Below are 23,112 nucleotides of genomic sequence, written 5' to 3'. Positions count from 1 at the left end.
GAAGCCCTAATTCTGGCTTCTTGCTCTGTTGTCAACAAAGGGCCTTTCTTAGGACACTGACCTGACATGAAAAGGAAGGTGTCAGTGTACAGAATTGTGCTTTATTTTGGAAGCCTTTGTGCACTGTTAAAAAGTATTTATGAATTGCTCACTATAACATATATTTATCATTCATGTGGGGCACACTTCTCTGCCCCCCAGATTCTAGGCCTGGTAATTGGATTCTCCAAATTTCATGCCAAATATCTGAGATGTATGAAATGCCAAATGTTTTATACTCCACATGCTCAGAACTCTTACTTTGGAGTAGTACATACTTTGGTTTTCTTTCAGGTTGCAGTCCAAAATAACTTCCAGAACAATAAAAGGAATAATTCATTCCTAATTAGCAAACTCATGCCCCTTGGTTTGAAGTGCACTCACTGATAGGAAAGCTAGATCTGTTCCACTGAGTACATCATGTTCACTATTAATGCACTACATGTGATCAAAACCATATCCCTTTATGCTCTACACACAGGACCCAGAGGAGAAAAAAATAGCATTGGAGCTCCTGGAAACAGAGCAGGCCTATGTGGCCCGCCTTCATCTTCTGGATCAGGTGGGTTGGCGGCAAAATCTCAACTCTCTGATGTCCTCTTCCAAAAAGCTGAGATACCCACCTGATTATTACTTTGCTATTAAGTAAAGCATGAAGATATCATAAAATTCCCCTCAGAGTTTCTGCATCCTGTACCATGGTTGGCTCTTTTTGTTCTCAGGTCTTGGAAGCTAGTGAGCAACTAATTCTGTATACATTGAAAATTCTGGAATTCTGGCATAGTGAGAACTGTATCTTCCTGATGTTCTCCCATGAAATGTTTCCCCAACTCTCCCCCGCCCCCAGTATCTTGCTTCCTCCCCCCACACCCTGCCATCCAGACTCTGGGTCTCAAATGCTTGATGGATTAATAAAGCAACGTGGCAAGCTTGACAACAGTTAAAGATGACTCCATTACCATTTTTAAGGTATCAGAGGAGCCTTTAGTCAACACTGTGGCAATTCCAACAGACCAAGAACACATAGAAAGGGGGAGTTTTGCAACAGGGTTGACACTAGACATTAGGATGCTCTGGATAAGTCCTGGCTTCACATCCCCTCCCCACCTCACCCCATCATAGCTCTTTGCCAACTCCTTCTATCCTACACAATCACATGGTGCCACCACCATGTCATCCCGTCTTCCTCTTTACCTGCATGCTGCTGCTGCTGCTGCCTTCTGTCCACTATAACCTTTGGCCTTATACAGTGGCCATGTGTCGTCTTTTACAGAGGAATGTCCTCAATTTGAAGGGTTGTCCTGCCCAATTCTGATTTAAGGATAATGATGCATAAGAACTACTACCCACTGACAGTCAGCACTTGAGCAGGAGTAGACTGAACAGGCAGGCACAGAGGTTACCTGGTCACAGTCTTCCACACTATGATGAAAGTACAGTATTTCTATTTAAATTATAATTATTTCCAAATTTGCATCTATACATATACATTAACACCTACAAATGTTATGCAAATTGCTGTCCTCGTTTGTCCTCTTTTTGGGTGATTCATTTCTTATTTATTTATTTCATTTATATCCTACCTTTTTTCCTTCAAGGAACCCAAAGCAGTGTACATAATCCTCCTCCTCTCCATTTTATCCTAACAACAACAACCCTGTGAGGTAGGCTGGGCTGAGAGTCTGTGACTGGCCCAAAGTCACCCAGTGAGCTTCCATGGCCGAGTGGGGACTGGAACTCAGATCTCCCAGCTCCCAGGCCCACACTTTAGCCGCTACACCACACTGACTCTCTTTTTTGACAATTCATAAGTGGCCACTGTACACCTGAGCTGGCTAGTTATTTTGCCAGTCCAGGCTGAATCACTAGGGTGCTGGTGGTGGAAGAGGCTGAAACATTGTGACACCAGAGGAGGCAGTAGCAGCAGCAGCAGCGGAGCAGGTATTGTTTGTGTGTGTGTGTGTGTGTGTGTGTGCGCGCGCGCGCGCCCATGAAGAATATGATGGCTGGGTCAGGTTGCGGGGAGCAGGGGAACAACCACAAGGAGGGAGCTGAATGCCAATGTACATAGGTAATTTACTGCAGTGCTACTGTGCCTCACACACAGACATGACGCATGATGTAATCCCCAGCCTGATTCAGTCCCAGGTTTTCTTGCCATAAAACCAGCATTTTCACAAAGTCCTTTTGTGATGGATTTTCCCTTTACTGTGACTTCCCTGCATTTTGGGACTTGGTGTGCCCTAAACCTGCAGTACTACTCCAGGGGGAGGAAGAGTGGCTTCAGCACCGGCTGTGGGGAGTGGTGCTGGGAGGAGGAACAGAAAGTTGCATCAGCGAAGGGTGGACCCAATAGTAATGGGTTTACTCCTCATGGAGGAGAGGAGTTCACCCATTTCTGTTGACCTCACCCTCCGCTGACTAAGATCAGGGTTTTGTTTTAATAGTATTTGCCAATGTGTACCTGTGGAGATGTGAATTTGTGAATAACACATACACCTTTGCGCTGGCTTCTCTCCCGCTCTCTCTGTCTGTCTCTGCCCTGCCCAGTGTGAACTGAAGAGTGAATGCAATGCTGCTTCCCCTCCCCACCTGCCCCTGCCTTTGAAAAAAATAAAGTCTGGAATGTCTTTTCAAGCCTTCCCAATTCTCTCCTTTGTCCTTTTTACTTCTTTGCCTCAAGGAACAACTACTCAGAAGTAAATCACATTCTCTTCAATGAGGATTACTCTTGAGAAAGTCAGCACGTTGCTTTTGGGATGCACATAAGCTTAATGGATGTAAAAAAAAAAAAAAAGGAAGGAAATTTGTTGATGTCCTGAGACTCCGCCTTCTTAGCCAAATTAATGAGGTTTAAGATAACATTTGCCTCACAAAAGTGAGATTTATATCAAATCTACATCACATTAATTGGCTATGTGTACCACGGGAGGAGTGGATGCAAATTCAAGAAAATACGCTTTTAAATTGCATCAGCTGCCTCCATGTAGATCAGGCCCCCTTTCCAGGAACTCCTTACAAAATCGCACAAATATCCTGAACCAATCTTCTGTCTGTGCAATGGATAGTCATTGTAATGTTTAGAAGCTCACTCCATGTTTATTCTAATAGTTTTAATTTTCCAGAATTCAGAGTAGTTCCGACCCAGGCTTTACTTAGGACAGATCTACTTTGGCAGTAGTGAAATATTCTAGTAGGCCTCACACTATATATGTGTTTCTGTTAAAGTCATTTTCATAAAATTGTGCTTGCTTTGCTCTGAAAACTTTGCTCATTTTTCCTGGGTCCCTGAATCTTTTCTTACAGTCATGGCCCAACCTTGTTTATCAAGTGAAGTGATGTTGAGGGATAGTTTGAAACCAGAGTTCAATGTGGAATGTACTTCACGAGGAGGGGCAGCTGTGAGCTCTGACTTTGCTGGGCCTCAACCTGCCAGTTTTCCTGACCCTCCCCTCCTATCAGCTGTATTTGTCGCTAGCTTCTGAGGGCTTTCATTCCAACATATATATCCTACCACCATCCCTGCCCTCTCTTTTTAGTTTCTCTTTTAATAGTTACCAACCATAAAATCGAGACGACAACGAGTATTGTGACACCTTAAAGATTAACAAATGTATTATGCCATAGTAAGTTTGTTAGTCTTTAAGGTGTTAGCTGCCTTTGGCTCCTCTCACCTGAGCTGTTTCCATTCCAGCTGGTCATTATAAGAACTAATGTGTAACCTTTAGAATTGGTGCCTGAGATTGCTTGCTTTCCTCTTCCCTCCTCATTCCTTTTCCTTTTATGTTGTTTTGTTTAGATTTTAAGCCTGCCCTGCAAGCAGGGACTATTTTGTTTTTTATTGATTTCATGTAAGCCACTCTGGGAGCCTTTTTGCCTGAAGAGCAGGGCAAAAAAGTTATAACTAACTAACTAACTTTTATGTTTCTGTACTGGCTGTGAATGTCCCCTTCCAGGTTTTTTTCTCAGAGCTGATGAAAGAAGCCAGAAGAGCAAAAACATTCCCAGAAGATGTGGTGAAAATGATATTCTCTAATATCTCATCCATTTACCAGTTCCATGCTCAGTTTTTTTTGCCAGAGCTGGAGAAGCGCATGGAGAACTGGTGAGTTATGGAAATGCTCCTTTCTCTCCCTGCCCTGCCCACTGCATTCCTGGAAAGGGAAGTGGGAGGGGATTAAGCAAATGGAAACATGTTGTGAGTTTTGAAGTCCAGACTCTGAAAAGACACAATACAAGGAGTCTAGACTTGGATCACTCTGAGTTCATACCTGAAGACTGTGTCCCACTATGAAATAGATCTATATTATAGATTGTGTTGTGTTGTGGAGCAAAATACTTATTGGTGTAAAGCAACAGATATCTTTGTATTGCATCTATTGTGGGCAGAGGCAAGGGTGGCATTTTGGCAAACAGTTACCATTATAGAGCATAGATTTGTAATTATGCTGCTGCTGTTCTTATTCCATCCATATGCATTCTTTTGTAAACTGTCCAGAGAGCTTTGGCTATGGGGTGGTATAAAAATGTAATAAATGTAATAAATAAATAAATAAATAATTCTTGAGAAAGTTCTAGGTAAGTTACTCCATAAAGATACAATCCATAACTATCAAAGAAGTTCACCTGGCACTAACCCTGCTATTGTTTGAGCATCAGGCAGCAATATTTTTATTTACCCAGGCATTTTAATAGGTCTTACTGATATAGGCTCCAGTCCTATAGCTGCTTACTTACCTGGGAGTGTGCACCCCACTGAACTCAATGGGACTTACTTCTGAGAAGATATATATGGGATTGCACAGTTCATTGAGAAAGTTTTAGACTGTATTACGGTTTTAACATTTTTATCTGCCATTTTCTTGTTTTTGCGTATTTGTTTATAGGCTGTACGTTGTCCTGAAATTGGATATGATGATGGGTGGCACAGAAATGTTTCAAAACAATGAATGAATGAATGAATGAATGTGATTCATCACCAGTTTGCCTGCCTGAGAAAGACCCCATCTGAGGACATTCATTCAAATTACTAGTTTAGTTTAGTTTTTTCACTGAAGGTATAAATCTCCCTTTTACTGAAGAGACAGCCTGTATTGGCTGCGCTGTGATATGTTCTTGAAAATGTGGACAGCTGCCTATTAGAAGCTGAGCTACATCCAACAGAAACTCTTACAAATGTCAGGAAACGGTGCTAGTGATGCTTGCTAACTCAAACCACAGATAGAGACAGATGGGCATTTCCCCTCTGCCTTTGCAGAGATGACAACAGCAGACTGTTCTCTTGGCATTCTGACTGCAGGGATTCCAACCCTAGGATTGGGGACATTATTCAGAAGGTAGCTCCTTTCCTGAAGATGTATAGTGAATACGTGAAGCACTTTGACAAGGCTGTGGAGCTGATCACCACGTGGTCTGAAAAGTCGTTGCCATTCCAAGAACTCATCTCAAGCATTCAGGTGAAATGGTCTTAGGGCTTATCATGCAGTAACCCTTTCACCCAGATTAATTCCCATCAGGGAGGCAATCCAGGGTGTGGGTGTATCCATGTATATATGCAGCATAGGCTTTAGGCATTTGGGTGACCTAGGCAGTGTTGGCTACAGGTTTTTTGAGAGCTCTTGGTCAAGATACCCTAAGTGGGCTCCCTCTCTCTCTGGGGGTCTCCCTTCTCACCGCCATTATCACCAGCTGCTCTTGATCCTCATCCTCTTTTTCATAATTGTTACCACTTGCTTGCTTGCAGTGGCATCTACCGCTCCTCCTTCTCACCACCGCTGTTGTCTGGGCTTTCCCTGTGAAAGAGGCAGTCGTTTTTCTGCCTCTTTCACTGGGATTTTGAGAATTTCTGATAATTTTTGGGGTGTGTGTGTGTGCAGGGCCTCAGTGTTCACCTTACTGTAAGGAAGTGGTTGAGGGGTTTGTGTGTACTTTCTTTTACAATTTTTCCCATTTGGCTCTTGCAGCTTCTTTGGCTGCTGGAGTTTTTCTGAATCCCTTAGAGGATTTAGCCAGGAATTCCTCCCTTGGAACTTTCTAGTGCTGTGGCCTGCTGAGTGCCTGAAAACTGAGTTGTTGTTCAAAGTCCTTCTCCAAAGGACTTTGAACAACAACAAAACAACAACAGAAATGCCTCGCTCAGCTTTCAAGTACTTAGCAGTAAGAAGTAAGCACTGAAGCCCTGCATCCTGAGAAATTTCTCCAAAATTCTCACTCCTTCCCACAATTTTCGGGTGCAATTCCTTTTAGCCACTCCCCCCAAAGAATGGTAAAGAATAAATAGATTGAAAAATTCAGCACGGTGCTAGGACCAAGTCCAGGGCCTCTTGTCAGTGGGCCCCTAGCCCCCTACTAGGGTGTGGGCCCTTGGCAGGTGCCCAACCATACCTACCCTTGACACCAGCCCTGGACCTAGGCATTAAAATGACATCCAGCTCCCCACACTAGCCTTTCTTTGCCCATTTTGCCTGGCCTTATAGCTGATGTTCTCTACTCCATTCTTGAGCCAGTTGCTCTCTGCTGGGATGTTTGGCTCCTTGTTTATTCTGTGCCTCTTGGTGAGAGGTTGTTAAGTGGCGCAGCCAGCCATTGCACAGGGGTAGCTATATACCTATGCATATGAAGTCTTCATTGCCATGGTTTTTCTTTCTCTTTCTGGTACTGTTTGGCCCTGACCAGAGACGAGAGATCTCTGCCAACCTAACCTTGCACCATCACATGCTGGAGCCAGTACAGAGAATCCCCAGATACGAACTCCTTCTGAAGGATTACATTCGAAAGCTACCTCTGGAGTCACCGGATAGGGAGGATGCACAGAGTAAGAGTCCTGTTTGGTTCCTCCTGGGACTGGGTGCAAAGAAGAAAGCTGAAGAAGTTGTCAAGCTAAAGGATACTCTCCTTTAGCAGTGGCATACACGTACATGCTAGTTGAGTGGTTCTTTCCCACCAGTGTTGAAACCCAGTATAATGCTGGCCTTTTGCATGCTTTCAGTATAAAATTGCCCTTCCAAGCTCATCCCTCTGTCCTCTTGCTCAATGCCATACAATTGCTATAGTCTTTGCAAAGTGTTGGGGATGGAGTAACAAGCACCAATTCTATAGTTACTGTATGCCAGAGGTACAATCCAGATGTTTTGGAATGCAACTCCCATAATCCCTGATCATTGGGGCTGATGGGAGATGCAGTCCACAACATTTGGAGGGCACCAGGTCTGGGCTTCTGCACCTTAAAGACCTACCAAGAAAGAGATGTCCCACCATGGCATCATACTGCATTTCTAAGAAACTCCCTGGCACTTACTGAACATGACCCTGGTTCACCTGTATCATTTTTAACATGGGAGTTAAGGACAGGGGAAAACCTGAATACTTGAAGACAGCACCACTTCAGTGCTGTCATCATAGCAGCTTACAAGAAAAATATCCAAAGGGCTTTTAAAAACCAATAGTGTAAAAGGGGTTTAATGTTTCCTCTCTGGTGTCTTGTAGAAGCTCTGGAAATGATTTTCACAGCAGCCAAGCATTCTAACACTGCCATTGCAGAAATGGTGAGTGCCACCAGCCCCATGTAAGTGCCTAGGCCTCATCCCCTACCGCCAGAGATCTTTGTAGCTGAGTAGTTGTTCCCTGTCTTGCTGAATTTTATTCTCATGGCTTTGCAGGAACGACTCCAGAACCTTTGGGAGGTGTATCACCGGCTGGGGCTTGAAAATGACATTGTTGACCCTTCGAATGAGCTAATTAAAGAGGGACCCATCCAGAAAATCTCTTTCCGACACAACAACACAACAGAGAAATACCTCTTCTTGGTGAGAGTTGTGGGATGATGGAGCAGGAGGACCACATCAGGTGCCTATTGGGCATCTGTGTTTGCTTGCACCACTCAGAGGACTGCCACTATTAGGATGCAAAAGAAAGAGGGAGTATGAAAAAAACAGATTATTACGTAGGATATGATTACAGCGTGCAGAAAGGGGCATCTAATCAGTGGGTTGGATCTCCTTCCCCATGAGGAAAGGCTATAGTGCTTGATCGAGGTTAGGGCTACAATCCTCTGCACACTTACCTGGGAGTAAACCTCACTGAACATAGTGGGACTTGTGTCTTAGTAAGCATGCACAGGATTGCACTGAAAATTATGGACCAGCATGGAGAAAATGGATAGTTTTTTTTCCTCCCTCTCTGATCATATTAGAACTTGGGATTCATCCAGTCAAATTGATTGGCACGAGATTCAAGATGGACAAAAAGAAGTACTTCTTTACACAAAGCATATTCCATTTATGGAACTTGCTTCCACAAGATGTGGTGATGACCATTTCCTCAGATGGCTTTAAAAGGGGATTCGGCATATTCATGGAGGATAGGCCTATCCATGGCCATTAGTAATGATGGCATTAGGTTGGAGGAATTAGGCTGCCTCCAGGTTTAAACTAGTGGTGGGGAACAACAGTGGAGGAGGGCTTTTGCCTTCAAGCCCCCTTTGTGGGCTTCCTGGAGGAAGCAGAGTACTGGACTACATGGTCCATTTGCCTGACCCACCAGGACTATTGTTATATTCCCATGACTGTGCCTTGAAAATGCTCTTTCCCTGAAGTTATTCACTAGTGCACAACTTCTGCTCTGCCAAGTTGAATGCAGCACACCAGCCATGTATGGCAGCTGACAAGGAGCTAATACACTTATAATGCTGGAGTCTCCAATGTGGTCCCTGTGGGCACAAATGTACCTGCAGATACCTCTCGGCATCCACCAGGCTCTCTGCCTCTCCTGATTTTTATTTTATTTCTTAAGATTGAGGAGGAGGAGGAGGAGGAGGAGGCGATGGCTGGCCGGCTACAAAGTACCCTGCAATGCCATCTTTATTTGGGTTTCAAATGCATGGTTTTGTGTTTTGGAGCTCAGACCCCAGCACTGCTTGTACTTAGGTTCTTGGGCAAGTTACTTTTCTTTTAGTCTCACCAGTTTGCCTTTGGGGAAATGAATGTTTTGTGGCTGGCCATGCCCACCATAGGAGCTATTTTATGAATGGGCAATCTCCAACACCATGGCAGCCATTTTGTGAGCACCCACAACATTCTCTCAAAACTCCAAATGTGCCCACTGACTCAAAAAGGTTGAGGACCTCTCCTATAACATGCAGGCCAGCATCCGGACAGAACAGGCATGCCTTAGTAGCATCTTCTCATGCTCCTGGTTTGGTGCTATATCAAAGACCTAGGAGAGTGGTTAAGTGTTTTGGGGAAATATAAATACCTTTGCCCCAGTAGCCAAGAAAATGGCACATCGTGAATGGGATCAGCACACAGTGTAGCTGTTGTAACCTACAAATCACATGCTCCTTATAACTACCTTATTTTAATAGGGTAGTATCCTAAACTCACCCTAAACATGTATTCATGAGGACATAGCATGAAGATCCTGTTCAGATGTAACAGTGGTGTCCAGTGGCAAATCATTCCTGTTTCCATTAACAACGTTCGAATGCCACATTTGAAGGTTGTTTCCATGATCTCTGAGCAGAAGCACTTGGGGCTATTGGTGGGTTAAACAATCCCGTTAACCCAAGAGCAAGCCATGGTTCTTGGGTTAAAGACAGCATTTAAGGGTTGTTAATGGAAGCAAGAAGCAGGTCATGTGTGGCTCAGGCATGGTGCCCTGCAATTCATGGGTTAATTAACTCATGATTTGCCCCCGCGCGCTGCTGTTACATCCGGACAGGATTATGTCTTCTTTCCTGTTTGTGTTTGAAGTGGTTCACGTGTTGAGTCTCTGGCTTTTAGAGAGGGGTTTACTGTGGCATATGGTTATGGTTATGTTTCTGTTTCATTCATTTGATTTTGGCTCTTTTCTTTTTGCCCAGCTTTGTTCATCTCTGATGATGATGTTGTTGTCTCCCTCAGCTTAATAACCTGCTGCTGTACTGTGTGCCAAGGGTCATTCAAGTGGGTGCAGCGTTTCAGGTGCACAGCCGGATTGATGTGGAGGGCATGAAGGTCAGAGAATTTCATTGTTTGTTTATTTGCAGTGCAATCCTACCCATGTCTGCTCAGTAGTAAGCCCCATTGAGTTCAGTGGGACTCTGCCCCATGGAAGTGTGTGCAGAATTGTAGCTGGGCAGAGCAGCCCAAAGAGGACTGGGGGGTGGGGCAGAATCAAGGGCAAAGGAACCACCAAATCCCAAATTCACCTGGGCATGTGCTGGCAGAGAAGAGGGCAGGGAAGGAGGAAAAATATGCACAGCTCCAGGGCTGGCATACTCCTCCCCCCCCCCCCATTCGGGAGGCTTGTCAAGGAAATGTAGATCCAAATCCTCCCTAGAGCCACCCCTGGCATGCCCCCTTTTTCTGTTACTGCCATTGAAGTGGCCACAGTGGCAGAGTCTTCCATGACCTCCAGTGAGGAGGCTTGCGAGGGCACACCTGCCTCCAGTTGTGGAGGTTCCTCTCCACAGCTGGAGACAGCGGAGGCTGGTGGCTCCAATGTCAGTGGTGTGGTGAATCCACTCTGGGTTTCAGTCAGAACCAGTCAGAGCTCTAAAGGAGAAGATCCGCACCACGTTACGGCTCTTGGGACACTCTCCCAGGGACCATAGAACTGTAGCCTTATTGTGTTTGTGTGCAGAGCAATCCCCTTCCCCATATTTGCCCACACAATGGCCACTTCTGGAAAAACATTATGGCAAATGTTCATCAAACAGAAAAAAACCAAGGGGGAAACAGGGTAGCCCTGGTTATGCACACGCAGAAAAAGAGAATTTGCCTGCCACAAGATCTTGTGAGGAGTAACTGAGGAGGAGTATGGCATGTTTCTGGGTAGATTGAGACTTCTTATATTTGACAGCAATAGATGGATGAGGATTGCCTCTTCCTGTTTGCCCCACCCACATGCTCCAGGCCAGCTGTTCCTGTCCACCCCCCCACAAGAACCTTGCATGTTTAACTGCTGAAATGTCTGTTCAGCGTTTTTACATTTCCTTTATTTTCCTTTTCTTTTTACTGCATTTGTTTCCCTCACCTTCAACTTCTAACATCACTAGGGCAGCTAACAATTTAAAGCATAAAAACATAAAATGCAACATAAAACTCCAAAAGTGAAAACAAAACAGCAGTTTATAGGGTATTTAAGATGAAGCAGCAACAATCTTTCCCCAACTGCTTAAATGTATGGGCTTGTATCCAATGTTAGAGTAGACCCTTTAAAATGTATGGGACTGCCTAACTTTAACCCTATTCATTTCAATGGGTCTACTCTAAGTAAGCCTAACATTATATAGAAATCCATAATTTCTAAAAGTTCTAACAGTTTGTTTAAACTTTAAAAACTGTTCCAAGGAAGAAAGCTGGTGGGGGTAGGTTTCTTGACTGAAAAGCCCACCAATCAATGCTGTGCACAACCCTTTTGACTCCAATCAGGAGGAATAGATGTCCCCTGAGCTCAGTCAGTGCAAGGGAGAAACTTGTATGCCTGTTCAGAGTGGATTCATAGTTAAATGATGCATGTCTGGATACACCAACTGGGGAAAATCTAATATTTGCTCTGTGGACTTCCAGGTTCGAGAACTGAATGATATGGAATTTCCTCATGCTTTCCTTGTGTCAGGGAAGCAGCGAACTCTAGAATTGCAAACCAGGTAACTTGAGTAGCAAACGTTGTCCTTTCTGGGGCTATTAGCAAAGGTGCATAGAATGTTTCCTCTCCAACAGGTGATTTTTCTTTCCGTGCAGGTCCCAGGAGGAGATGGATGCCTGGATAAAGGTAACATATGCTGCAGTCCCTTAAGACTGGCAATAGTCCTGGCCAATAAGAAAGACAAGGTGCTCCAAACCGGGCCAGTTTCCCCTCTTCTGAAATAACCGGTAGTTCTCCTAAGCAGCTGCATCCTAATATGAGCCTTGTATCTTGGAGCTCTTAGTAAAAGGCCCAGCTCTCCTTAGCATACAAGAAGCAGAGCAGTAAAAGCACAGGGGACATCTAGACACTCTGCAGTATGGAACAGGCCACAGAGATGTGGGGTGCTTCCAGACAGAGGTTGCTTAAGGCTACCAGTCAAAAGGCATTGTGCAGCTGCCATCTTCTCTTTCCCTCCTTTATGGATTTTCTGTGATAACAAAAAAGAAGTGGTCGGAAAACATGAGAGGATTACAAATGGAATACAATATTTAGAAGTCATAGAATCATAGAATTGTAGGGTTGGAAGGGGCCTACAAGACCACTGAGTCCGACTCCCTGCTCAATGCAGAAAGCCTGATTCCCAGGCAGTCCCCCATCTAAGTACTAACCAGGGCTGACCCTGCTTAGCTTCCGAGATCAGACAAGATGAGGCACACTCAGCCCTTTGCTCGTGACATCTAGATCCCCCCTATAAAATTCTTAGAGCCATTGCACAATAAAAGCCTCATCTGGAAGCACCTATTGGGTTGGATCCAGGCTTGGTCATACTTAAAGTAGACACCCATTGAGATCAATGGGACTTAAGTCAGGCATTACTAATTTCAGTCCCATTGATTTCAACGGGCCTACATTAGATATGGCTAAGTCTGGATCCAATCTGTTGTCTGGTGGCATTCATATTCTTTCAATGACCTGAAGCCTTGCTGGAAGACAATAATGGAAGACAATATAATCTGGACCTCCTATAACATTCTGTGAGCAAAGCAAGGTGATTGCGCAGCAACAGCCTTGTCTGGAAGCACCCTAAGACTTGCTATCCATGCCCTTAAGAGTCCTACATGGAGATTTTCAGCAGTGAGCTGGAGGTTCAAATGAACTGTGTGTGATAGGGGGCACACACATTTGTTTAAACTAGGGGTGCAGAACACATCTGCAAGGGTGCCCCCCCCCCTGGCTGGATGACATCAGTGGGCATGGCCCCACCCACTGATGTCATCATGCCACTTGGAGGGAAGTGGTGCTTGGGGAAATCCCTGCTGTTATCTCCAATCGGACATGTTAGTGACGCTTCCTCCAGAGGGAAGGGTGTAGGGGCCTCTGGATTAGGGCCACGAGCCAGAGCTTCTGCATCCCTGGTTTAAGCACAGGTCTGCCCCAATCATATAGAAGGTGAGTCAGGTCTGGCCCAATATGTTTTGCTGCCTGAGGTGGACAAGATGGTTCCCCCACCCCCGTTCCATACACAGAAAATGACAGGATGGGCGTTGAATCCTACTTCAGCCCTGGCAATGGGACAGCATCTTCCAGTGCACCTGTAGGCAGCAGGCTAGCTGAGGAGGCACAGGGCCGTCTCCATAGTACACACAGAGTTCTGTCCTCCAACACCTTACTACCACTCCCCTCCCCTGGGACTTGCTGCCTGAGGCAGCTGCCTCACTCTGTCTAATGGTAGGGCCTGTCCTGAAGTGGGTGATGGGGAAGGGGTATGATTCTCCCAGCCAGTTTCACTTACGTTGTCAGAATGTGGCTGGGAGGAAAGTGACATCAAGGGACAGCCTGCAAGAAAGTAGGCCAAGGCTGGGGACAGGGGGAGGCTTAGCACTCCCAGACTGACTGACCTTTTTACTCTTAAAACCCCACCCTCCCCATGCACATCCTCACCAGTATGATTGGGGCAGTCCTGGCTTAACCAAAGAGATCTACTGATTTCAGGTATAGCTTCCTTCCAAATTCCTTTCCTCCCTGCAGGCTTTCCAGTCTGCCATTGACAAGAAGGAGAAGAGGAGTGAGACCTTCAAGGCAGCCATCCAAGGGCCTGAAGCAGAGACCCAAGACTTCAGTGTAATCCTCCTGACACCCACTCCCCAATCCTTATGCCTCTACCTCATGCCTACTGTGGAGTTATTTTATTTATTTCATATTCTGAGGCCATGAGTGATTCTTCCAAAATCCACCACTCTGTAAAAAGACTTGCAGAGACTCTGGAGAACTAGAAAGGGTGTGATGATGGGGAGAGAAGACTGAGGGCAGAAATGAGGCAGTTCTAAGAAAGCTCTGGCAACAGTAGCCAGACGAAGGCTTTCACCCTGCATGGGTCACAACACTTCTGAGTTGTAGCCATATTAACCTTTTATTGCCAGGGCACCCCTCACAAGGGTTGTTTGATTCCAACTCTCCTTTCGCCCCAGCAGGGCCAGTCTGAGGAGCTGGGCAAGCGGGCTCCTCAGTGGATTAGAGACAAGCTGGTGAGCATGTGCATGCGTTGCAAGGAGCCCTTCAATGCGATCACACGCAGACGGCACCACTGCCGGGCCTGTGGCTATGTGAGTAAACCTGCCCCCACACGTTACTTTGGGTAGGGCAGTCATGGACCAGACACATGGAAGGGGCACGGAGCTCCCTGTTGGTCTGAAGGGCCGGTCCTGAGCTTTGGTCAGCAGGATGGCTGTGGTTGGGTCCAGCCATATCTGGGTGGTGGAGAAATCGGCCGAACTCTTCCAATCTCCCTTTGGCTTTGGCTCAGGCCAAAGAAGGGTGGGGTTTCCTTGCCAAATCTATCCTCCAACAACCCTTTGGTTCCTCTTCTGGAGGCAGGTGGTGTGTGGCCGGTGCTCCGAGTACAGGGCTGAGTTGCAATATGACAAGAATGGGCCCAAACGTGTCTGCGTGGAATGCTACATCTTCCTGACAGGGCATTTGCTGCCTGATGAGCGGCATGGGAAGCACAAAGGCATCCTGGAGGTGAGGGAAAAGTAGAGGTGCAGTGCCCTCGTCCACTCTTCCTCAGTCTTCTTCCTGCCACCGGTTTGGTTTCTTTCTCCACCTCTGCGTCAGGGATGACTTGGCCACCACTGGCCTGGGTTGGGATTTCCCTATTACAGTTAGTTTACTCTGACATTTTGGAGCTGCTTATCTGGCAGCCAGGTTCCACAAATGTTCCCCACACTAAACACATAAAGTATGAGGGGGAGATGCACACCCCTAAATACGAAACAGATATGCACTGCGGAGTCAAGGGAAACCATGGTTTCCAGTAGATTCTCAGTTTTTTCCAGGTGCGTGTCTGTCCTTCACATGTTTAGTGCAAGAAATGCCAGATAATATGTGAAGAGGAGCTCAGAGAGGGGGGGCAGTGAGGTGTACTGAAGATGAAGAGAATGGAAGAGTAGACCCCCTGTCTCCATTATGTTTACACAAGTTATTGAGGGAACATGGTGCTTGCATGCATGCTTTAGGTTTGACATTCAGGAGTTTACATTATGACTAGGGATGTACGAAAGTCACTTACCTTTTCGCAGGGGTGATTCGGGGGAGGCACTTCGCTTCTCCCCCCGAAGTTCAGGTGAGGGGGGGAGGCGTCCCGCCTCGCCCGGCCGAAATTCAGGCCAGGGGGGAGGTGCCCCGCCTCGCCCGGCCGAAATTCAGGCCGGGGAGAAGTGCCCCGTCTCCCCGGCCGCAAAAGAAAAAGTAAAAAAAAAACAACCAACCCCCCCCCCCCCATGATAGGCTACATAACGATTAACGTAGCCTATCACGGCTAGATTTCCAAAGTCAGCCGTGATAGGCTACGTTAATCGTCATGTAGCCTATCACGCGTGACTTTGGGAAAAAAAAGAAGTGCGTACGCAAATGGCGGCTGTCCATGGGCGCCGCCATTTGCGTTCCTTATTTTGGCACGTCTAGTCTACGTAAAGATTTACGTAGACTACGGCGAAAATAAGGGAACGCTATTTGCGTTGCCCTTATTTTCGCCGTAGTCTACGTAAATCTTTACGTAGACTAGACGTGCCAAAATAAGGAACGCAAATGGCGGCGCCCATGGGCCGCCGCCATTTGCGTACGCGCTTCCCCCCCCCCAAAGTCACCCGTGATAGGCTACGTGACGATTAACATAGCCTATCATGGCTGACTTTGGAAATCTAGCCGTGATAGGCTACGTAAATCGTCACGTAGCCTATCACGGGTGTGTGTTTTGTTTTGTTTTTACTTACTTTTTTATTTTGTAATGGCGGCGGAGGCAGCCGGTCGGGAGACTGGCCGCCGCCCCCGCCCCCACCGAACCGCCGCCGGGACCTGCCGCCGAGAGGGACATTCGCTGAAGGTAAGTTCCATACCGGGGGGGGGGGGCGGGGGGCTGGCGGAGAATTTCCCCAACACTTTCGAGGGGCCGAATGCCTCCGCGCCCGGCCTCCCGAAGATTCGGGGAGAAATTCTCCGCCATCCCTAATTATGACCTAGAAGTTTTGAACATAGTATCCTTGATTGTCTGTACTATCCACTTGTGTAACCAGGATCTGAACTGTTAAGTGTTTATTGTGCTCCATTCCATACACTAAAATCCATGTCCTGAAATCTCCTCCAGGTATTTTGGAATACTAGTTGTCTGCAGTAGCTTTAGGGTAAATCAAAACTTCTTGAGCCCAACATACCTAAGGGACTACCTCCTTCTGTATGTACCATCATGGTCTTTAAGACAGAAGAGTGATTGAGAAGGGACAACCTTTGGAAAACATTATGCATGTGCCAAGTCAGAAGAGTTCAGGAATGTGAAGTGGCATTCTGTATAACTGCATTCCACAGCTATGAAATTTCATCCCCTGGGCAATTCATTTTTTTAGAGGATGGAAGGAATCACATAACTACAGAACATTATGGAAAGATGAATTATTATATGATATAGGTTGAGAATAATTCCCCATCAAGAGTAGTTGCCTGTCCATTTGTGAGGCCAATAACAGCAGCTTATGCATTCACTGTGCAAGGAAACACCTGGTGACCAGTTATTATGTATTAGCATATTTGCATTAAGATCTTCTTCCTGGTTAGTGCTCTGTATTTGGGTATGAGAAATCCAGGTTCAAATTCCTCCCCTCCATGGTGAAGCACCTTGGCTGACCCTGGGCAAGTCAGTGCTTCTCAATCTAGCCTGTCTTGAATGGCTGTTGTAAGGATAAAATGAGATGATCCCATGTAACCACCCTGAGCTTCTTGAAAGACAGGGAAGACACAAATGTAACAAAAGTATAAAATAAAAGAGGTGGGGAGAGCAATTCTATGGCCCCTATACAGCATCTCGGGTGCCATAGGATAGTTTGGATTCCTGGATCCAAGGTCAGAGAGAGCGCTCTGACCTCAGACCCAGGAGCCCGAGCTCCACTCCCCCTTAAAGCTGGTGCAGAGAGAACTGTGCCGTTTGCCTCTCCGAGCTTGTAAAAGCAACTTGGGAGAGGACAGAAAGGGGGCGTTTCTGTGGGTGGGGAGGGGAGGGGACTGGGGAAACAAATTATCCCCAGGCCTCCCCAACTTCCTTGCCTCCTCCTCCGCAGAGCCCTAGGTAAATGGGCAAAAACGCCTGCTTAGCAAAAATGCAGAGTGGGGGAAGTGTGGAGGTGAAGATCGCCTCCACGCTTCTCTGCATAGGATGCCTGTCAGCCTCCAAGTTCGGAGACTGACAGGCATCCAGATAGGATTGCGCCCTTAATCCCAAAAGAATAACCCTTGTGTAAATGCTATAAATGTGTTGCTGAGAAACAAGTACTTGATCTTTTTCAATTTAGATCAGGAGTGGGCAGCATAAGACCTTGGCATGAGCTCCATCCAGATCTTTAATCTTAACCCTCTTGAATAGCGAGGTTACCATACAGTAGTATCACAGAGCTTCAAGGTCCAGTGGGAAGACTAGGCAAACTGGAAAGGGCCCATGTTCTTTACATTGCCCGTCTTGTGTTGCTATTTTTTTGCAGTTCTATCTGGAGGTGATGAGTCTGATGGTTTAACCAAGACTCTTCTACTAGGTGGCCTACAAAGCCCCTCTGATTCTACGAATCACTGAGAAGCCAACAGAAGCCTCTGGGCCACGGAGCACTAACAGAAGGATCTGGGTGTTTTGTTTTGCTTTACATTGGCAGAAAGAATCTGCAGAAATATCTGGGCAGAGCCTGATGTGCAGTTTCCTGCAGCTGTTGGATAAGAGTGGAAAGGGGAGCATGCGGGGCTGGTGTGTCATCCCACAAAATGACCCTCTTGTGCTGTATGTTTATGCTGCAGCTCAGGTATGCTTTGGCTTATTCTGCCTTTAAAATTCATGGTGAAGGACGTTCATAAAACTTAGAAACTAACTACTCCCTTGCTCCCTGCAACAGTACCTCTATATTTTGGCTGTCATTAATACTTCTGGTTTTCACAATGCTGAATTGTGCCCTGTAAGGGGACAGAAATCAGTCCCTGTGATAAGAGAAGCTCACAGGTCCAAACTAGATATAACATGCAGTTATGTGTATCTTTAGACTTCTTCTCTTCCTCTCCTCTTCTCACCCCCCCCCCCCACACACACTTTAGGAGGCTTCAGGTTAAGTACAAGAGCTAGGGAGGAAAAGCTACTTAGCTCTTTTGCCTCAAGCTGTTTTTTGGCTCAAAATTGTCAAGTGTTTGTCTGCTCCTGGGGGCAAAGATATGGGAGTCTGTATCTTCTCTCCACTGAGGACAAAAGCAGTGAGAGAGAGCGGGTGTCAGGGCTGAGCTGTAGACAGCTGTCGAGGGTGATCTGGGAACCAGGAGTTGAGCCAGGGAGTCAGAGCTGAGGGGTGATCCAGGAACACATCAGAGACAGGAAGCCTTTGTTGTTCAGGCAAGATCCCAGTCCAAACAGGAAGACTTTATAGTCCTTCCTGTTCAGGAGGGCCCAATGGCTAGCCTGAGCAGGCAGGGTCAGTCTAGAGTTGAGAGTACTTCATTGCCAAGGTGTTTCACACTACCTTTCTGCTAGCTCAGTACATAGGGCCACCACATACGGACCTGGTTCACACATCACAACAACCACGGTGGGTTGTCGTAACATCCCAACCTGGTGCGGTTTCCGCAGAGTGGCTAGTTTTTCACGAACAAGCCACCCTGAGAACCCATGGCTTGTTCTTGGGTTGTTCAGGGTGGCTTGTTTTCAGGGTGGCTTGTTGTGATGTCCGAGCCCAGCAGGGTGACTTCATCATAGAGTCGGAATGGCAAGAGAGCTGCCTGGCAAGAGCAGCGAAAACCCCTGCTGCTCCTCATGATCTTGCTAGTGCTTCCACCATCCTCCCTAATCCCTTGTCAGTGCCCCCTGCCCTGTGGTCCCAAAAAATAAGAAGAAAGGATACCAGAGAGTGTCCTGAATACATTTGAAATCTTTTTTAAAAATATATTTTTTTATTTTCGCATCTTGTGCAAGATGCAAACGTCCACCACTATGCAATTTGTGTAATTTCCCCCTCAGCTGCTCTGCCTTGAAACTTGGGTATGCTTACCTTGAAATTTGCATACCTTTACCAGTACCTCTCACTGCTCGGCTTTGAAATTTGCGTATCTTTGCCGATCCCCCTCATCGCTCAGCCTCGAAATTTGCATATGTTTACCAATCCACCTCACTGCTCTGCAACCCACATGTATATGTGACAGCTAACAACAGTGACCAGTGGAGAAAACTGACAAGCATGAAGGAGTGGGGGTGGGTAGCTGAAAGTGGCAGGCAGCTGCAGGAGAAGGATCTTTTGGTGTGGGTGGAATAGGTGAAGCAGACTTTTTAAAAAAGTTATTCAGTAGCAAGGGAAGGGGAGGACAAGGACATTGACAAGAGGGGGATATCTGTATGCTTGGCTAAATAGTGGAGAGGTGGTCTTGAGCACTTCTGCAAGACTCTGGGGAAAAAATGATAGCACGTTTCTGCCTTCATAAGGGCTCAGAAAAATAATTCCAGTTGGTGATCTGATGTCAGGGGCAGGGGGAAGAGTTTCCAGCATGAGCCAGCAACTCTGGCAGACCAATTGCAGAAAGGGTGCTGACATAGGGACTGAGGAAACGAGGAGTTCTGCCACAAAGGTGCCTAGGATACATGCTGTGAGTTAGTGGGAGGTTTGAGTGGGGAAACAAGCCACAGCAAGCCGCAGAGCACCCGATCATCTGTCACGTTAGCAAGCCAACAACCAGCCCACGGGGGCTTATTCTCAGGGTGGCTTAGCATGGCGTGTGAACTCAGCCAAAGGTTCCCAGTTCTAGTCCTGGCAGATCCCGACCTTGAATAGAAAAATGGCTGGAGAGGAAGTTGTTAAGCAGCCCCTCCCGCTACCATTTATCTGTTTAAATTATAGTGGCATCTTAAGGCTGCATTTGGTAGAAACAGAACAAACAAACAAACAAACAAACAAACAAAAGACCTCATAAGAAGAAAGAAACAACGGTGTGTCAGGACTAGTCTGGGCCTTAGATGTTGCAAAATCAGCCCAGGTTGGGAACGCCATTGTCAGGGCTAGCCCTACCATTAGGCAGAGTAAGGCACCCACCTCAGTTTCAGATGCTTGGGGGGGGGGACCAGCAGCAGCAGCCTCCCCCCAGGTATTCCTCCTGAGCCCCCCCAACCATTCCCCTCTCTTGGAAGACAGCACTGTGTGTGTACATGGCCTGTCCTGTGCCCTGTTTTTCTGCTCAAAATGCCCCCTCACAATGGTTTTTCTGCTCTTTGGGGAAAAGATATGGGCATTTATATCTGAGGCCTGCATGATGGAGGATGCTGCCCCATCCCCAGGACTGAAGTTAAATTCAACTTCTAGTCCAGTTTGCTTCTGTATGTGGAATTGGATGGTGGGCGGGTGGGGGCGGGTGGAATGTCTTGGACTGGCCCTGCCCATGGTTAAATGTGGAGCAACTCATGGACTGATTTTATGGAGTCAGTTTTGGGGCATCTGAAAAAAACCTCTGTTTGAGCCTCTCATTTCCCGCCCCCCCATCTCTCAGGATGTCAAGGCCCACACGTCCATCCCCCTCCTGGGCTATCAAGTCAAAGAGATGCCTCAGAGTGACACCCGCCACATCTTCCAGCTGGTACAGTCCACACAGGTCTATACATTGGTTGCTGAGACTGAGGAACTGAAACAGCGGTGGATGAAGGCTATAGCACAGTCAGCTCGGGGAGAAGAGGAGGAAGACTCATTTGATGAACTGGAATAATTGGAGCCTTCTTGTGAGGCTGTTGCATACTCTAAGCCATCATTTAAACATCTGTAAAAGGAAAGCAATCCCCCCTTCTTGTTTTTTTTATTATTATTAATAAAAACAATTCAACTATAACTTTTCAACCATTTGTCCATGTCACAGTATTTCTGCCTAGCTCTCATTTCCCTAGTTTGCGTATGGGCCAGCCAAGCAGAAATGTGTCAGATGCACCCATCAAGTCACAATACTTTCTTGTGGATCACAAAGGAGACCTGCAGGTGTTTGCTGAAGTGCTTTCCCATTCACATACTAACCATCCATATGCAAACACACACTGCACATTGGCACAACCAACCTTTCTTATATGTACACACTCCCATAGCCCAGTCAGCAAAATTAACCTCTTATGGGCCAGTGGAGGCTGGTGGCTCCGATGTCAGTGGGGTGGGGAATCTGTTCCAGGTTTCAGTCAGAACTCTGCTTTGTACCTTGGATAGCTCCTGTAGAGTTCTGATTGGTTCTGACTGAAACGGAGTGGATTCCCTGCCTCCCTGGCATCAGAGCCACCAGCCTCCACTTTCATGGATGCTGCTGTTGCACCTCTTTAGGCTGCAGAATCCAGATGCTCCTTCCCCACCACGAAAGGAAGCAACAGAACTGGCCACTTGCAGAGATGCTGAGGAAACCTCTGCTAGCCCGTACGTATGCTGGTGATTCTGCCCACCACCAAATATGTTCTTCAACATGTGGGTGGGTTCTTTGGCCCAGGTCCATCTATGGCACATAACTCTGGAACAGGGCCAAGCTATCTGTTGGGCCCAGTGAGAAATCTGTGCATTCTAGGCCCTGTGATGGCCACCAGCTTTAATGGCTTTTTAAAAGGTTTAGACCAGCAGTAGGGAACCTGTCACCCTCCAGATGTTGTTGGTCTCCATCAACCCCAGCCAGCATGGCCAACGTTCAGGGATGATGGGAGATGTAGTCCACAGATTTCCCCCCCCTGGTTTAGACACATTCAAGGAGGTGAGGCTGACCATGGGTTTTTAGCTATGATACCTAAACAGAGCCTGCAGATTAAGGGGAACTAATACTTCTGAGTACCTGGGGACAAGCAGCAGAAGATGGCTCCTGGCTGGGAGTTTCCAGAGGCAGCAGACTGTCCACTGTTGGAGGCAGAATGCTGGATCAGATAGATCTTGGTTTGGCTCAGAGAATGGTCTGGAGGCATATGACACAGTTCTGCTGCTGAAACATATTTGGCTTTGTAAGTTAGCTGGATGAGAGATTGCCTGGGAACCTTATCTGAGCTGCCTGGGGGAAAGCAAGGTATACATGTAATAAAGACCAATAAATGCCAATGTTCTTACACCCCTTTCCAGTCATCAGGGACTTCCACATGGGCATGGAAATAAATGCCGGTGACTCAGCTTGTTTCCTAGCACCTCTGACCTCAGTGCATGTTGATTCTTTGGAATATTCTTTAGCCTATTACTTTCTTATCTTGACACATAATCTCTTTCCTTTTCTCATCAGTAAGGATTTGTGTTTATTTGACAGTGTCTTTGTATGTTAATAGCACTGAGTAGGCAGAGGTAACAGGGTATAAGTTCAAACCCTTTATGGAGGTATCTACATGGGGCTTTTACTCCGGTTCTACTGCACCCTGAAGATGATCATAATAGGTGACATATGCTGGTCCCAGTAGCCAGCCCGCTTTTTCTTGCTGTAAAATCCAGATTTTGTGAAACTGGATTTCTGAGGGATTTTCCCATCATGGGTTTTCAGTGCATTTTGTAGTCTCGTGTGAGCTGAACTGAGAGGGCTGAAAGTGGCAGGGGGTGGGTGTGGGGAGAGCAGAATCATGTCTACCCAGAAGTAATTTCAAACTGCATTTTGCCGAGTACAGGACCAGAGGAGTCAGGAGAATTCCTCTGCCTGGTGTTATAAATATTCACTGAGCGCAGGAGTGGGGAGTGGGAGTGCTGGAGAGCAACCCTCAAGACTGTTCTTTTAAAACTAGGCATCCCTACTTGGAAGTAACTTGTCATCTGTTGCAGTTCACTGCCCGTGGAGGGGAGGCAGCTGGGAGAGTGGCAGAGAGCAAGCCTCAAACCGCACTGTTATGGAAATGCGAAGGTATGCACTTATGGAGATGCGCAGATATGGAGAGCCTTACTGATTTTAACAGCTGATGGCCCCCACATAACCCCTAATCATGCAAAG

At 46.6% G+C, this 23,112-nt stretch overlaps 1 protein-coding gene across 2 annotated transcripts in view; it reads left to right on the top strand.

Annotated features, from left to right (window-relative positions):
- The window catches only part of FGD2 (FYVE, RhoGEF and PH domain containing 2), a 34,340-nt gene extending 13,309 nt beyond the window's left edge, over positions 1-21,031 (top strand). Inside the window, exons 3-16 of one of the 2 annotated variants that reach the window (XM_084848310.1) lie at positions 521-601; positions 3,996-4,144; positions 5,339-5,495; positions 6,715-6,853; positions 7,525-7,583; positions 7,698-7,844; positions 9,939-10,031; positions 11,589-11,668; positions 11,763-11,793; positions 13,678-13,770; positions 14,121-14,252; positions 14,524-14,670; positions 17,838-17,981; positions 20,692-21,031. In XM_084848310.1, the coding sequence (XP_084704436.1) occupies positions 521-601; positions 3,996-4,144; positions 5,339-5,495; positions 6,715-6,853; positions 7,525-7,583; positions 7,698-7,844; positions 9,939-10,031; positions 11,589-11,668; positions 11,763-11,793; positions 13,678-13,770; positions 14,121-14,252; positions 14,524-14,670; positions 17,838-17,981; positions 20,692-20,904 (1,665 nt within the window). In that variant the 3' untranslated portion in view covers positions 20,905-21,031. Of the gene's footprint in view, positions 1-520; positions 602-3,995; positions 4,145-5,338; positions 5,496-6,714; positions 6,854-7,524; positions 7,584-7,697; positions 7,845-9,938; positions 10,032-11,588; positions 11,669-11,762; positions 11,794-13,677; positions 13,771-14,117; positions 14,253-14,523; positions 14,671-17,837; positions 17,982-20,691 lie in introns of both variants that reach the window. The other variant, XM_084848309.1, reaches the window with a different exon arrangement.
- Positions 21,032-23,112: the final 2,081 nt, after the last annotated feature.

This window comes from Heloderma suspectum, chromosome 4 (assembly GCF_057233095.1).
Source record: "Heloderma suspectum isolate Gila_16-S chromosome 4, 16-S_ref, whole genome shotgun sequence".
Classification (NCBI taxonomy): Eukaryota; Metazoa; Chordata; class Lepidosauria; order Squamata; family Helodermatidae; genus Heloderma; species Heloderma suspectum.
Note: the sequence above shows the minus strand (reverse complement) of the source record. Positions and strands in the feature narration are given on the sequence as shown.